The sequence below is a fragment of the Seriola dumerili genome, unplaced genomic scaffold (assembly GCF_002260705.1).
Source record: "Seriola dumerili isolate Sdu_G_001 unplaced genomic scaffold, Sdu_1.0 BDQW01000036.1, whole genome shotgun sequence".
In the NCBI taxonomy this organism is placed as follows: Eukaryota; Metazoa; Chordata; class Actinopteri; order Carangiformes; family Carangidae; genus Seriola; species Seriola dumerili.
Genome location: NW_019174291.1, coordinates 3,436,096 through 3,449,384, shown reverse-complemented (window position 1 = coordinate 3,449,384; position 13,289 = coordinate 3,436,096). Strand labels below are relative to the sequence as shown.

General features: G+C 40.2%; 1 protein-coding gene across 1 annotated transcript in view; it reads right to left on the bottom strand.

Moving 5' to 3' along the window:
* The window catches only part of LOC111216932 (leucine-rich repeat and fibronectin type III domain-containing protein 1-like protein), a 54,472-nt gene extending 50,075 nt beyond the window's left edge, over positions 1-4,397 (bottom strand). The window contains exons 1-3 of the mRNA XM_022738593.1: positions 4,358-4,397; positions 3,273-3,469; positions 260-460 (exon numbers count right to left, since the gene is read on the bottom strand). Of these exons, the coding sequence (XP_022594314.1) occupies positions 260-460; positions 3,273-3,469; positions 4,358-4,397 (438 nt within the window). The remainder of the gene's footprint in view (positions 1-259; positions 461-3,272; positions 3,470-4,357) is intronic.
* Between the last annotated feature and the right edge of the window lie 8,892 nt (positions 4,398-13,289).

Below are 13,289 nucleotides of genomic sequence, written 5' to 3'. Positions count from 1 at the left end.
GGTACTACTGTGGTTGTAATAGCAACAATAGTTGTAAAGTTAAAAGTAGTTACTAAAGTAGTACTAAAGTAATAAAATTAAAAGAAAAGAATAGTAGTAGCAGTGACACTTGTATAGTATTAGCACTAGTTTTAGTAGTAACAGCAGTAGCACATGTATTTGCATGAAACAGTGCGGCCTTTGTTTTATTATCACGTGTTGTTCTTGACGTCACATGTGACAGTAAGAGTGACAGTGGGTTCAGGAAAAGGAATTGTACCTGAAATGCTCCCTCTGATATGCTGTGCAGCTGGTTGTTGGCCAGGATGAGGTGCCTCAGGTTCACCAGGCCCTGGAAGTGGGAGTCATCCAGGATCGTGAGGCGGTTGGCGTCCAGATGGAGAGCGTGGAGATCCTGGAGGTCAGCGAAGGCGTACGGCCGAATCTGACTGATGGTGTTTCTGCTCAGGGTCAGGTGGATCTGGATATGCAGGGAAAGATAAAGTTAATGTTGTAGAGCATTTTCCCTGAAAATACCGGGCCAACTTTGTCGTTCTGTTTCTCTGTTACTTACTTTCTCTTCCTATTCCTTTTAAAGCTCTGTAAGATTATTTAATTTTATACCAGCAATAATTTATTTAGATTTCACTTTTGCGAAATATATCCTGTTTTTAGAGTAACACTCTTTCTGTCCTCCTGTGCAGGGAGGTCAAAGGTCAGGGTTAGCAGATGAGCCAGCACTCTGGAGATAACAAAGGTTCAATGTTTTGTTAGAAAATGTGGTTCAGCAAGTTGGACACTCAGGGCTGTGGGGATTAAATCAGCAGTCAGGTTACAGGATGGCCTTCAAACACTCAGTCACCCTTTCCCCTGTCTTCATTAATAATAATCATAGTAATTAATAGTAGAGTACTGGGGGTCAGTTCAGACATGGAATTACAGATAAAATTATTTAAAAGTTAAGTTTGGGCTTCATTAAAAGGTAATGAGACATTTAGAAAACACACTGCTGAGGTCAGGAGTTACTAAATATGTGGATTACTACGAGTGTGAAGGTGCAGAAATATTTTCTATTAACACCCAAGAAAGGGTCAATCAGCACCCACACATTTGTAAACCTGTTTTGGAGATGCACCATGATCACCGGAGACATCTGTGGCACTCTGTTACGCCCGCTACAAAATAATTAAAACCTAATTTCCCACATTGCCTTGTGTGTTAGCAAACATCATCTGTGCGCTGTTGTAATGACACAGGAGAAGAAACTTATTTTTCGCACATTAAGGAAGTCTCCAGCTGTGACGAGTTTTTCTATTTGGCATTTAAATCTCGATGATGCTGGTGTTTCTCTTTTTGTGCCGCGTGCACTGAAGCCTCTCCACCTCCGTTACATGATTACGGTGGAGGCGAAATCTGTCAGATATCATACATGTCACCTCAGTCAGTATGTTATGTTGGAGGTAGCAGATGTTCCTGTAATGATTTCTGTTTTCAGTGCAAGTAAACATGAAATCTCTCCTCACTGTTTTGCATGTTCCTGGCAGGAGTAAAAGCTGAACACTTTTCTTTACTAAGAATGCTGAATACTAAAAAAAGCTTTAATCTGTGATGTTTAGCTTCTTCCAAAAGTTATTTTGAATTTAAGTGATGCAGTTTACTCTGCTGGTGTACCCTCTTCACTCAGCCTTATATTTCAAATAGTGATGTCCAACATTTCCCAGAATGCCATTTAATAGTGTTGTTCAACAGTTATCTTGTGCTTACAAATATGGGTTATACTTTACTGCTGGTGGAGATAACTGGATAAATAAATATATTAAAAATGTTCTGTGACCGCAATTCTCAGAGACAGAGCAGTCACTGTGGCAGCAGCACAGTGGCTGCAACTCTGCGACTGGATCCCTGCTGATAATGGCTGTAAGTGCAGTTGTTTCCGTGGTTACTGCATGCGCAACATATTTGGAAAAAGCTTGCAAATCATTTTTGGGATATAACACATTGAAAGGAACAATTGAGATCTCACAACCAGCAGGTGGCAAACAAAAATGCACAGCAGCAAAAGAGGCATCTGGATCAAAACAATTTAGGAAACAAAATCTTTAAAACAGTCCGAGCACCTTTATGTTACTTTAAAAGCTGCACATGGTGCAGTTACGGTTAAGGAAGTATCGTATAAAAAAACGAACATTTTACTAAACCATCCTCCACCCTGATATTACTATTAAACCTCACTACCTAGTCTATCAGCTGTAACTTGTGAGCTGTAGAATTTCCCAGTCTAAGTGTAATTCTACATACAAATTATTAAAAAAGATACAAGCCTGCTGAAAAACAAGCTAATGAGCTGCTGCTAGTGTTTTTATTTTTTTTTTCTGGCAGGTCACTTCTCCTTCAGTCTGGCCAGACACAGCTGTGACTTGTTGGACCAAAATGAGCAGCAGGCACTGGCATGAGCTTATACCCTGTGAGCTAACTTAATTTACTTTGATTAGCATGTAAGTGGGCTCCACTGTGTCCTCTCAAAAGTGCTGGACTGATGTCTGAGACCAAAAATCACACATTAAAAGACACATGAAAGACGCCTTCTTCTGAGTGGTCAAAGCTGGTTTTTAGCATTTCCTTGCAGCTTCCTATATATTTTAGCTTAGCTCTTATTTCTGTTTCTTATAGGCTGGCTGGGAGATCTCTGAATGTAGGACCTGTAGCATCTAAAATCTTGTGTCAACAAATCTGACATATCACTGTGTCATCTTTGGTAAAGCTGCGTGTACGAGGGCTAAACTCTGAAGCCGGGGTAGTCATGATTTATTTAAACAAAAGGGTGAGTTGTATATGCAGCCCAGTTAAATACCCAGCACATCAGTAACATAAGCTTTTATATAATTTATATGTTCCATTAGCTGTGTTTATCTCTAAAATGAGCTACACATCTAAAACAGCAGACTAGTTTCAGGTTACATCCCTGTTTTGTTGAGTCATATAAAATATGAATCATTTGTGTGAAATTTTTGTCTTAATTGCTGTGAAGTCTTTTAATAATGGCTAAAAGTGTTTTGTGAGGTGACATTGACCTTGACCTTTGACCACCAAAATCTAATCAGTTCATCCTTGACTCCAAGTGAACGTTTGAGCCAAATCTAAAGTTTTGCCAAGGTGTTACTGAGATATTGTTGTCCATGAGCCTGGGATGGACCGACAAGCCGAAAACAGTATGCCTCCGTGCCGGCAACATCCACAGCCGGAGGCATACAACACGGGATCACTTAAAGGTGTTTAGAGAAGTGAGTTCTGACCAGGCTGGACATGTTGGCGAAGTCGCGGTGTCTCAGCGTTGTGATGAAATTGTCCATTAGCCGGAGCTCGGCTGTCTGGCGGTCGATGTTGGGTGGGACAAAGAGGAGGCCCGTCTTGGCACACAGCACGGTGTAGGACGGCAGCAGGTTCTGGCAGGTGCACCGCTTTGGACACAGCATGGAGGAGGAACAGGAGGGGAGGGAGGACAGGAGGACAAAGAAGAGGAGGAGAGGGCAGACCAGCGTGGAGATGAAGTCCATGGCTGCTCTCCTGTTGCAACAGATAAAAGAGAAACAAAAGTAGGAGTCAGGTCATGTAGCTTGTTGTTCCCACTGAGTTTCAAAGTAAAAACTCTAATCACTGTTCGTTGATTTGATTGACAGGTTTTGTTGTTATCACCTTTCCTCCCCACTGCTGTGAATGAAGATAATTCAGTCATACTATATGTAAGATAACTGTTTCTAAAGTTTCTAAACTTTTATTTGCAGGCTTGCTTTCCCAAACTTTCCAGATGAGTTTCCAGGAAAAAAACTGAATTATAATAAATGCTCCATAAGAGAGAGGAAAAGAAGATATATAAACAAGGGAAACTGGGGGGATTGGGTGATGCAGGGGGTGAAAGTGGCAGGAAAAAGGAAAGAGGAAAAGAGTTTTAGTGTTTGCTGGTGCAGCCTGTGTTTCTTTCTGCTGAGTAGGTTGAACAGGGAAAATGAAAGTAAACAGTACTTATATCATCAATTAGGCTTGCTGCACTGTCGTGATTATAATCTGAGCAGAACATTAAAGAACACAAATTATGCTGTGTGTGGCTGTCTGTCTCACTTCATGAGTTTCATGGATGTTTTTCTGCATAAAAATGAGACTAAAGCAACTGTTCCAGCCAAGGCAATAAAGGAATACATTTACATTGATATTGATTTCTCTCTGTTCGGTTTGTACATTTAGCTCAGCTCAGCTGAGCCCTGAATAAATTCATACAAGGAGAAAAAGGAAAATGCACACAAACAGGAAAGACATATGCAAAAGAATACCATGCCAACACACACACACACACACACACACACACACACACACACACACACACACACACACACACACACACACGAACACAGTAATTTCTTCATGACTTCAGAGGATGTTACATTGACTAATAACCATAACCCTTACGCTAATCCTCTAACATAATGTAACCCTAACCTAAACTTAACTTTTGCCTAGCCCTACCCTTACTGTAACCTGAAAATGTAATGATTTATGTGTGTGTGTGTTTGTGTGTGCGTGTGTGTGTAAGTATGATTTATATAATGATTTTACATAATGGGGATTTGTTTTTTGTCCTCATAAGTCCCCATTATCTAACAGGTCCCCACAACATGAGTAATACCTGGATGACACACACACATTCATGCATGTTTGTAGACTCTCACATGTACCTACTCTCTAAAAAAAGTTCCTCTGAGTTAAATGCTGAGTGACTGGAGGAAGGTCGATTGCAAATAACAGCGGGAAGAGACACGCTCTTTTATTTACGGTACTGAAATATTCAGACTGTGCTTCAACTGCAGCACAGAATACAGAGCAGGAAGTCTGCACATGTACTCGTAACTGCAGGATATGAAGCTAAATGTGAGGAAGTAATGGAGAGATGTAATGGAATGAGATAAATTCAGTAGAAGTGATCAGGAGAATTCAAAAGCTGACTGAGACTACACTCAAATGTCAGTGGGTAATTGAAGAGTCTGTATGATGATGGCAATGTGAGCACAGAAGATATTCAGGCTGTAATGAGCAACAACTGGAATTCACAAATTTTTCATTTAAATGAGAATATTTCAAATCTCAAATAAGTTCAATCAAGTGACAGGTGGATGAAGTAATGTAAAGTTTATTGGTGTTCACCGTGAGGTAGTTACTCATCAAACAAAACTACAGTTTAAGGCTGGACTATGTATGGACGTATCATCATTCAGTCTAGTGTCAGCTGGTTTCAGTCAAGTGTCAGCTAGTTTCAATCTAATATCATCTGGTTTCAGTTTAGTCTCAGCTGGTTTCAGTCTAATATCAGGTGGTTTCAGTCTAGCATCAGCTGGTTTCAGTCTAGTATCAGCTGGTTTCAGTCTAGTGTCAGCTGGTTTCAGTCAAGTATCAGCCGGTTTCAGCCTAGTGTAAGCCGGTTTCAGTCTAGTATCAGCTGGTTTCAGTCTAGTGTAAGCTGGTTTGAGCTCTTTATCTGTTCTCTCCTCCTCTCTGTGCTCACATATAATACTATAATACAGCTGAATTCACAATAAAGCTCTTTTCATTCACATGTTTTTTCTGTTTCTATTGTGATAATGCAATAAGTTTGAAACAGTGACTGAAACGTGGCCCATTAAAACTGTTAACCAGCAGTCACTTTCTAGCAACAAATGTGCAAAGTTGTCTGATAAATGTTCATATAGTATTAAGGTAGATGTCCATGTGTAGTGTGATTATAGTTCAGGTTCTATGTTAATACTGTGAAAGTATCAAAGCCTCAGTCCACAGAGAAATGCACACAGCCTGTATTCAGAAACTGAGCCTTAAAACCAGTCGTCAGGACTTGTGGAACACAACAAAGCAATCACTGCCCTAAACCACACCCCAAGCCCCGCCCACCTCTACCCACCACCCACCATTGCAGGATTTGGTTTTGGAGTTTTTTACCTGAAAACTGCTATATTTTTATTAGATTGGCTAACAGTCAGTGAATCAGAAGAGAGGCTTAGAGCCTCTTCTCTTCTGATTCGCTCACTTACCTCTTGTTACTTGAGCTCCAGAGAGAAACCTTAGAGAGGAGATTTAAAAATACATTGAGATGGTTTTTGCTTCTTAAAACAACAAATATATCTATATATAATATATTATATCTTCATCTACACTTCAAATAAAACACAGGAGAAGAGGAAAATATGGGAACTTTAACACTGTTGTTGTAGATTTGTTCTAAACATCTGGAATATTTTTAAGTTAGATGTTTTAAGAAGAAATTAGCTGAGATGGCAACGCAAACAAACTGAAAAGTTTCTTTGGGTTAGCGGCTAAGAGGCTTTCACTTTGATCAGTTTCTGAGAGTTTTGGTATTTGGCTATTTTCCAGCTTTATGAATTAAATTCCTCTATCTCCTCTTTTTTCCAGATGATTCAGTTTACCACTTCTACCTGGTACAATCAAAGAAGACAGATTTTACTTTTGGATTACTTTTTCAGTGGGTTTGACCTTTGCCTGAGAACGGCCCATCTAACAGCCTGTGGTCTGGGAGAAGTAAAAGTAATGAAAGGTCAGGTAAGGTGCAGAAATTTAGTTGTATTCATTTACATTTACATTGTTTTATTCATTTGCGTTATTCTTATGATTTACACATCTGTTCCAGTGTGATTTTAACAAACGTTTATTCAATGGATAGTAATTGTAAGTGACATGAACAAGAGTGCTGTGCTTCATCCATCTATTCAGCTGTTGTTGGGTTTTGAGCGTGTCACTTGCAGCAAGCTAATGATTAATTGGTGACATGGTTTTAGTCATCCAGATGTGGGCTCATTGAAAATGCTGCTTTCACAGACAACCTATGGACTTTGATTGAACACTGGTGTGACAAAGCGGTGAGGTCAATAGTTTACATATGACCAAATTATGGATGTTTGTGTATCAATTATAATGTATACAGTATACTTAAAAATGTTTACTTGTATGAGATTATCCTCAGACAAATGTTGCAGTAGAAAGATGCTGAGTCTCAGAACAGATTGAAGTTGTTTAGTCAGACCAGCTCAGTGTGAGGAAAAATGCAAGACAGCTCTTTTTCAAACCACAAGCACTTCTCCATCTCTGTCACCCTCTCTTCCGTCCTTCCATTACTCTATTCTTGACTGAAAGTGCTTCTCATTTCAATTGCATCACTTCCTTTTTCTTTCCCTCCATCACCCCTCTCTCCATACAGTCAGTCTCTAAAACTTTTTTCCTCTGTCTTTTTCCTGACACTATGGATCACATCCCACCATCATTCTTTTCTTCACTGTCTCTATCCATCACTCTGTATCTGCTCCTCGATTCCTGTCTGTATTCGATCATTTATTCCTCAGTACACCTTTTTTTTCCCTTCTTGCACCTCTGGTGTATTTTCTCACTCTTAAGCTCCTTTCATCTCTCCTTACTTCCATTCATTAAGTTTTCTACATTGTTCTGTTCATTCTGTCCCATCATATTTAAAAATAACATTTTTAATAATACATGCACATGTGCACATGTTGAAATGAACTGGTAAATGGACTTGCACTAATATAGCACTCTTTGAGTCTTACTGACCACTCAAAGCGCTTTATAATACTCGCCTCATTCACAGTCATATTCATACAACACACTTAAACGCACCTACACTGATGGAACAGCCATCAGGGGAAATGTGGGGTTCAGTATCTTGCCCAAAGATGCAGCCCAGAGGAGTTGGGGATCAAATCACCAACCTTCTAATTAGTGGATGACCTGCTCTACCTCCTGAGCCACAAATGACATCCATGTCATGATGTTTTGTCTGTAAAATGCTGACACACCCTCTTTCATGTATCGGATGATAATGAAATACATGATTGAAAGTTGATGTGTTCATTTGCATGTTGATTAAGTTTCATGACTCGTGGGAATATTAGAATAACACTAACCTCCCAAACATATGGATGTGCTAATGAGAGTATCAGCATTTCATTTAGACTTTGAACTCGTCTCTGCTCTGTTTAATCTGACAGCACCATCTTTATCAGTGTATTTTCTTTCGGGCATCCTTGGAAAAGAGGGTTTGCTCTCAATGCCCCCCCTGTTTAAATAAAGGTTAAGTAAATGAATGTGGCCATTCAAATGATCATGACTGCAAATTATCCATACCTCTATTAACTTTACCAGATTACTTTTTGCAGTTTTGGGGGGCTGGCGGCACATCCACATCCTGCTCTGTGTACTCTCCGACATGGGCATCTCGGACAAATCTCTTTCTTGGTTTGATTCCTAACTCACTGGGCACTCCCTCAGTGTGTCAAGGCTAAGACAAACATCCTTATCCCATCCAATTCCTACAGGATTTCCCCAAGGATCAGTACTGGGGCCCCTGTTTGCAATATACACCACCTTCTTGGGTCTAATTATCAACTTGCATGGCTTATCATTGCACTGCTATACAGATGACACCCAACTATTCCTGTTATTCCCACCAGATGACCCCACGGTCTTGGCATGGATCTCGGCCTTCCTCTTTGACATATCCACATGGATGAGGGAACGTCACCTTCAGTTAAACCTCTCTAAGACTGAACTCTTAGTCATTGCGGCAGTCAGTCTCTCCAACATAATGTCAACATCAAAATCCCCTCTTCATCTCTTAAACCAAACCAAGATTGTGAGAAACCTGGGCATTATGTTTGATGAGTAATTATTTTTCTCTGACCATGTTGCATCCGTCTCTTGGTCGTGTCACTTTGCTCTATACAATATTAGAAAAATCAGGCCTTACTTGATTCTGTACGTCACCCAACTATTGGCACAATCCATGGCTGTCTCTCACCTCAACCAGTGCAATGCCCCTCTAGTGGGCCTTCCTTCACGCAGTGAAACCCTTACAGATGTTTCAGAATGTGTCTGGTCTTTGATCAGTTATGTCACATATCACTGACCTCCAATGTCTACCCATGGCCACCCAAATCATATTCAGTCTCTAATGCTGCCTCAGAATGAATTCTGGGTCTGCACCAATTGAACTCAGTCATTCAGCCTGATGCTCCATCTTGGCCTCTTTGTTCCTCAAAGGAATGTCATCAGGCATCACCATCCCTGCACACAAGACAGTCTCAGTCCAGACTGTTCTGGTATGTGGTTCCCCGATGGTGGAACAAGCTACTGAATGCTATCAGAGCAGGGGCATCCCTCTCTATCCTCAAGAATCTCTTGAAGACTCATCTCTTCAGAGAGCACCTCCTCTCCTTACACCTATAACACCCTAACATGTCTAACTAGCTCTTACTATGTATTTCTCTACCTGATCTCCTTGCAATTCACCTTATTGAACACATTTAGTGCTTGGTACTTACACCAAGGTCTCCTACTGCCCTGATGCTTTAGTGTTGTCATTCTTGTAAGCCTGGATAAAAGTGCCTGACAAATGAGTAAATGTATTGTACTGTAATGTAATTCACATATAGCTCACAGTGGAACAAGTGGAGCTACATAAACAGGGAGGGAAGGTCAACCAACGTGAGGATGTTCACTGTTTATAGACAGAGGCAGCTCATCTTATTTACTCTGTCTGTTACACCCACACACACACACACACACACACACACACATACGGACACAGAAAGTCAGTTCTGCACAAAAAAGCACCAAAAGACAATCTCACCTACAGACAGTTGGTGCCTGCTAATTATTTTGGCTGACATGTTTGTAGTCTGAGATAAACAACAACAGCAAAGAGCAGACAGAAGGGAGGAAGTGAAATTAGCAGAGACAGTCAGACAATAAGAGGAAGACAGGAAAGGAAAAAATATTGAGAGCATCACATATCAGATGAGAGGATAATGGGCTGAAAGGTGGAGGAAATGAAGAAGAGAAAGAGAAAAAAGAAAAGTTTACTGAGGGGGAAAGGAGATATGGGAGGAAGAGAACAGGGTTAAGAAATGAGAAAGAGGAGGCTGAGCAATTTATGCTCCACAAGATACATTTTCCGACCAGCTGGTGGGGATGTTGTTCTACATCTTTAGAAAGAGGCACACACAAAAATACACACACACACACGCACCGACAAACACGCATGTGCATCACACACACACATACACACACACACACACACACACACACACACACACACACACACACACGCACACACACACACACACACACACACACACTCAAGGCTAATGGAAGAGCTATACTGCTGGTGAAGACACAGAATGAAAACCAGAGAGAGAACGGCAGAGACAGGGTAGAAAGAAGTGTGAGGACTCAGGCAGACAAAGCAGGAAGGACCACTTCACATTTACATATTCTGAACTCATTTCTTCTTTGCCTCAATAAGCCCCAGCAGCTGCCTTTATCTTGTACATGCTCTGGCTGCTGTAATCCATATACCACAACTTATTATACTGTATATTCAACATCACATGCTGGAACTGTGGCTCATATGTGTCATATATAGAATAAAACACCACTTTGTTTAAATGTGACTTTTCTTTGCATTCAATTGTCCCCGCTGTGTCTCCATGAAATTATGTTTCTGTGCCACCATTATGCTACAGCAAATACAATGTGGCAGAAATGTAACATTGACCATGTTTCATTTTTATCAACACAATGAGGAAAAGTTTTTAATGAATATATCTGCCAAGTCGCAAAATGTGAATACAGAAAGTATGTGTTCACAGACAGCAGTGGAAGAATAACACATATCAGGCTGTGGATACATAGACAATACTTGTTAGTGTGATACATTTCATTTATTTACTCACTTTTGTCTGTGAAATTGTGGAACTGTGAATACAAGTGAAAGATGTGCAGTCACATTTTTACTTGAGTTAAAGTACTGGAGAACTTGAAGTTTTCAAAAGTAGCGTACATTTTTTTTTTAAATGTCAACACATGGTTCTATTGTTCTACATTTACAGAACCTAATGACTCTGAAACAACCTACTGAATATACTCAGTTACTTGTCAGTGCATTGGTTGTAGAATATGCTACAAAGCTGGCAGAAAAGGACATAAAAACACAATTTAATCAACAAAAGTTTTTTTTATTTATTTATTTTATTTAACACACCCCACCCCCACAGAGGAGCATGGCAATGATGAAGTTTGGTCGTGGTAAACAACAGGTCCCATATAGTCTAGGGGTAGATGTCCAAGTGTTGTTTGATTATAAAGCAGGTCTAGGTTCTATATTAATACTGTGAAAGTATCAAAGCCTCAGTCCACAGAGAAATGCACACAGCCTGTATTCAGAAACTGAGCCTTAAAACCAGCCGTCAGGACTTCTGGAGCTTTGTGATGTCACAACAAAGCAGTCACCGCTCTCAGCCATGCCCCAGGCCCTGCCCACCCAGACCCACCATCCAACCTTGCAGGATTTGGTTTCTGTGAGTGTTGACCTAATATCTGTTATATTTTTATCGGATCACTCAGAAAACAGTCAGCCAATCAGAAGAGAGGCTCAGAGCCTCCTCTCTTCTGATTGGCACACCAAACTGTTGTTACTAGAGCTCCAGAGAGAAGCCTGAGAGAGGAGATGTAAAACTAACTTAAGAGGAAAATATGGAGCTTTAAATCTTCTCAGAAAATGGTATTAGATGAATTTAAAACCATCATGTCAATCTCATCACTGAGGCTCTTAAAAAGCCTTGAATGCTTTAATCATGTCATGTTTCATTATGTCAAGTTCCATCACATTTTGTAATGTCAATGGCGCTTGGTCTCTTATTTTTAAAAGTATTGTCTGATCAGAGTGTGACCTGATTGTAACGAAAAATGTGATTCCACAAAGAGCTGAATTTTCACTGCAATTCTCCATATGTCAAACATTATTTCACAGACTGATCATGACGTGTCTCACAGCAGGAGCCACGGAGCGGCACAGTGCTGCCACAGTCTGTCTGCTTATCCGTCTGTCTGCCTGTCTCACAGCGCTCCACTGCCACAGTCAGCACACTGCTGATGCTGCTTGAATGATGCATTTCAAATTGGATTAAAATCAATAATAACTGACATCTACAGGGCCAACTACTGATGGTGGTGCTGCACTGGTGGAGGGGAGGATTCATTCATATTAATACAAACTGAGTGGTGCCATTCATATGGATGACACGGTGAGATGTCTGCAGACACGAGGCTGCTGCTCAAACCTCTGCTGTTCTCTAACTCTACAATACAGACGATGCTGAATGACTTATGTAATCAGTTATTGTTCATGGGAGCCACATTAGCTTCTGCTAATGAGGTTGCTAATCTCCCTGAGGTCCATGAATACACAAACGTTACATTGAATGCAAATTTGGACATAAAGATTTACATATAATAGCATAAAATAACAAAGTAAAGTGTACAGGACGGATATAAAATGCAGCAAAAACAAAAGAAAAAAGACATAAAGACATAAAAAAGACAAACAAATCAGTCACTAATCAGTCCCAGGGTCCCCCATCTGATAAGATTTTTGCTTTCAGATGAAAGTATTTACCAAAATAGTCATACATTCTGTCATTGTTTTGTGGATGGAATTATATTATAGTGAAAAGAAATGATTCCTCTTTTTGTTGGGGACCCCAGGAACCTCCTGAAGGACCCCTGGGGGTCCACTTGTCTGATTGCACCAGTGTACACTTAAAAGACAAATTTAACACCAAGCTGAAAAGCATCAGCCTCTTCTGCTTAAAATTTCATGTCTATTGTTTTAAGTTTATTCATGTGGGACTTGTGGGGAAAAAAGCAGTAATCACAAACTGCTAAACAAATCACAAATGTAAAACAACAAGATCAGGTAATAAACTGGTCTGATGTAATGCAGAAGTAAAATTATATTCACAACAACGACTAAAAAAATAAACTGACAACAGCAGCAATTAAAAGTATATAAAAACAACAATAAAATATCACATCTACCTGAATATACATGTTCAAATGAACATATAAGAAAGCCTTTCAATAGAAACTAACTTTAGAGATTTAAAAATTCTGGTGTCCATGGCTCCAATATCAACTGATGCCTGACGATTTCATTGTGCTGATGGGTGTTATTAGTGTCAGGCGGAGCAGGTATAAGCAAATGGACCAGAAATAACAGTGTGTTGGAAACAATGAAATTACATAATTGATGACTACACCTCACACCTCGGTTCAAATGCTTTCAAAATCGAGTCTTTAATCTGCGGGCTGTTGACTGAGACAGTGTGTGCCCTCCTCCAGAACCAGAGACCAGCCACATCATCTACTGTCAGCCACCGAGCGGCTCCACAGGAACACTCAGGGTT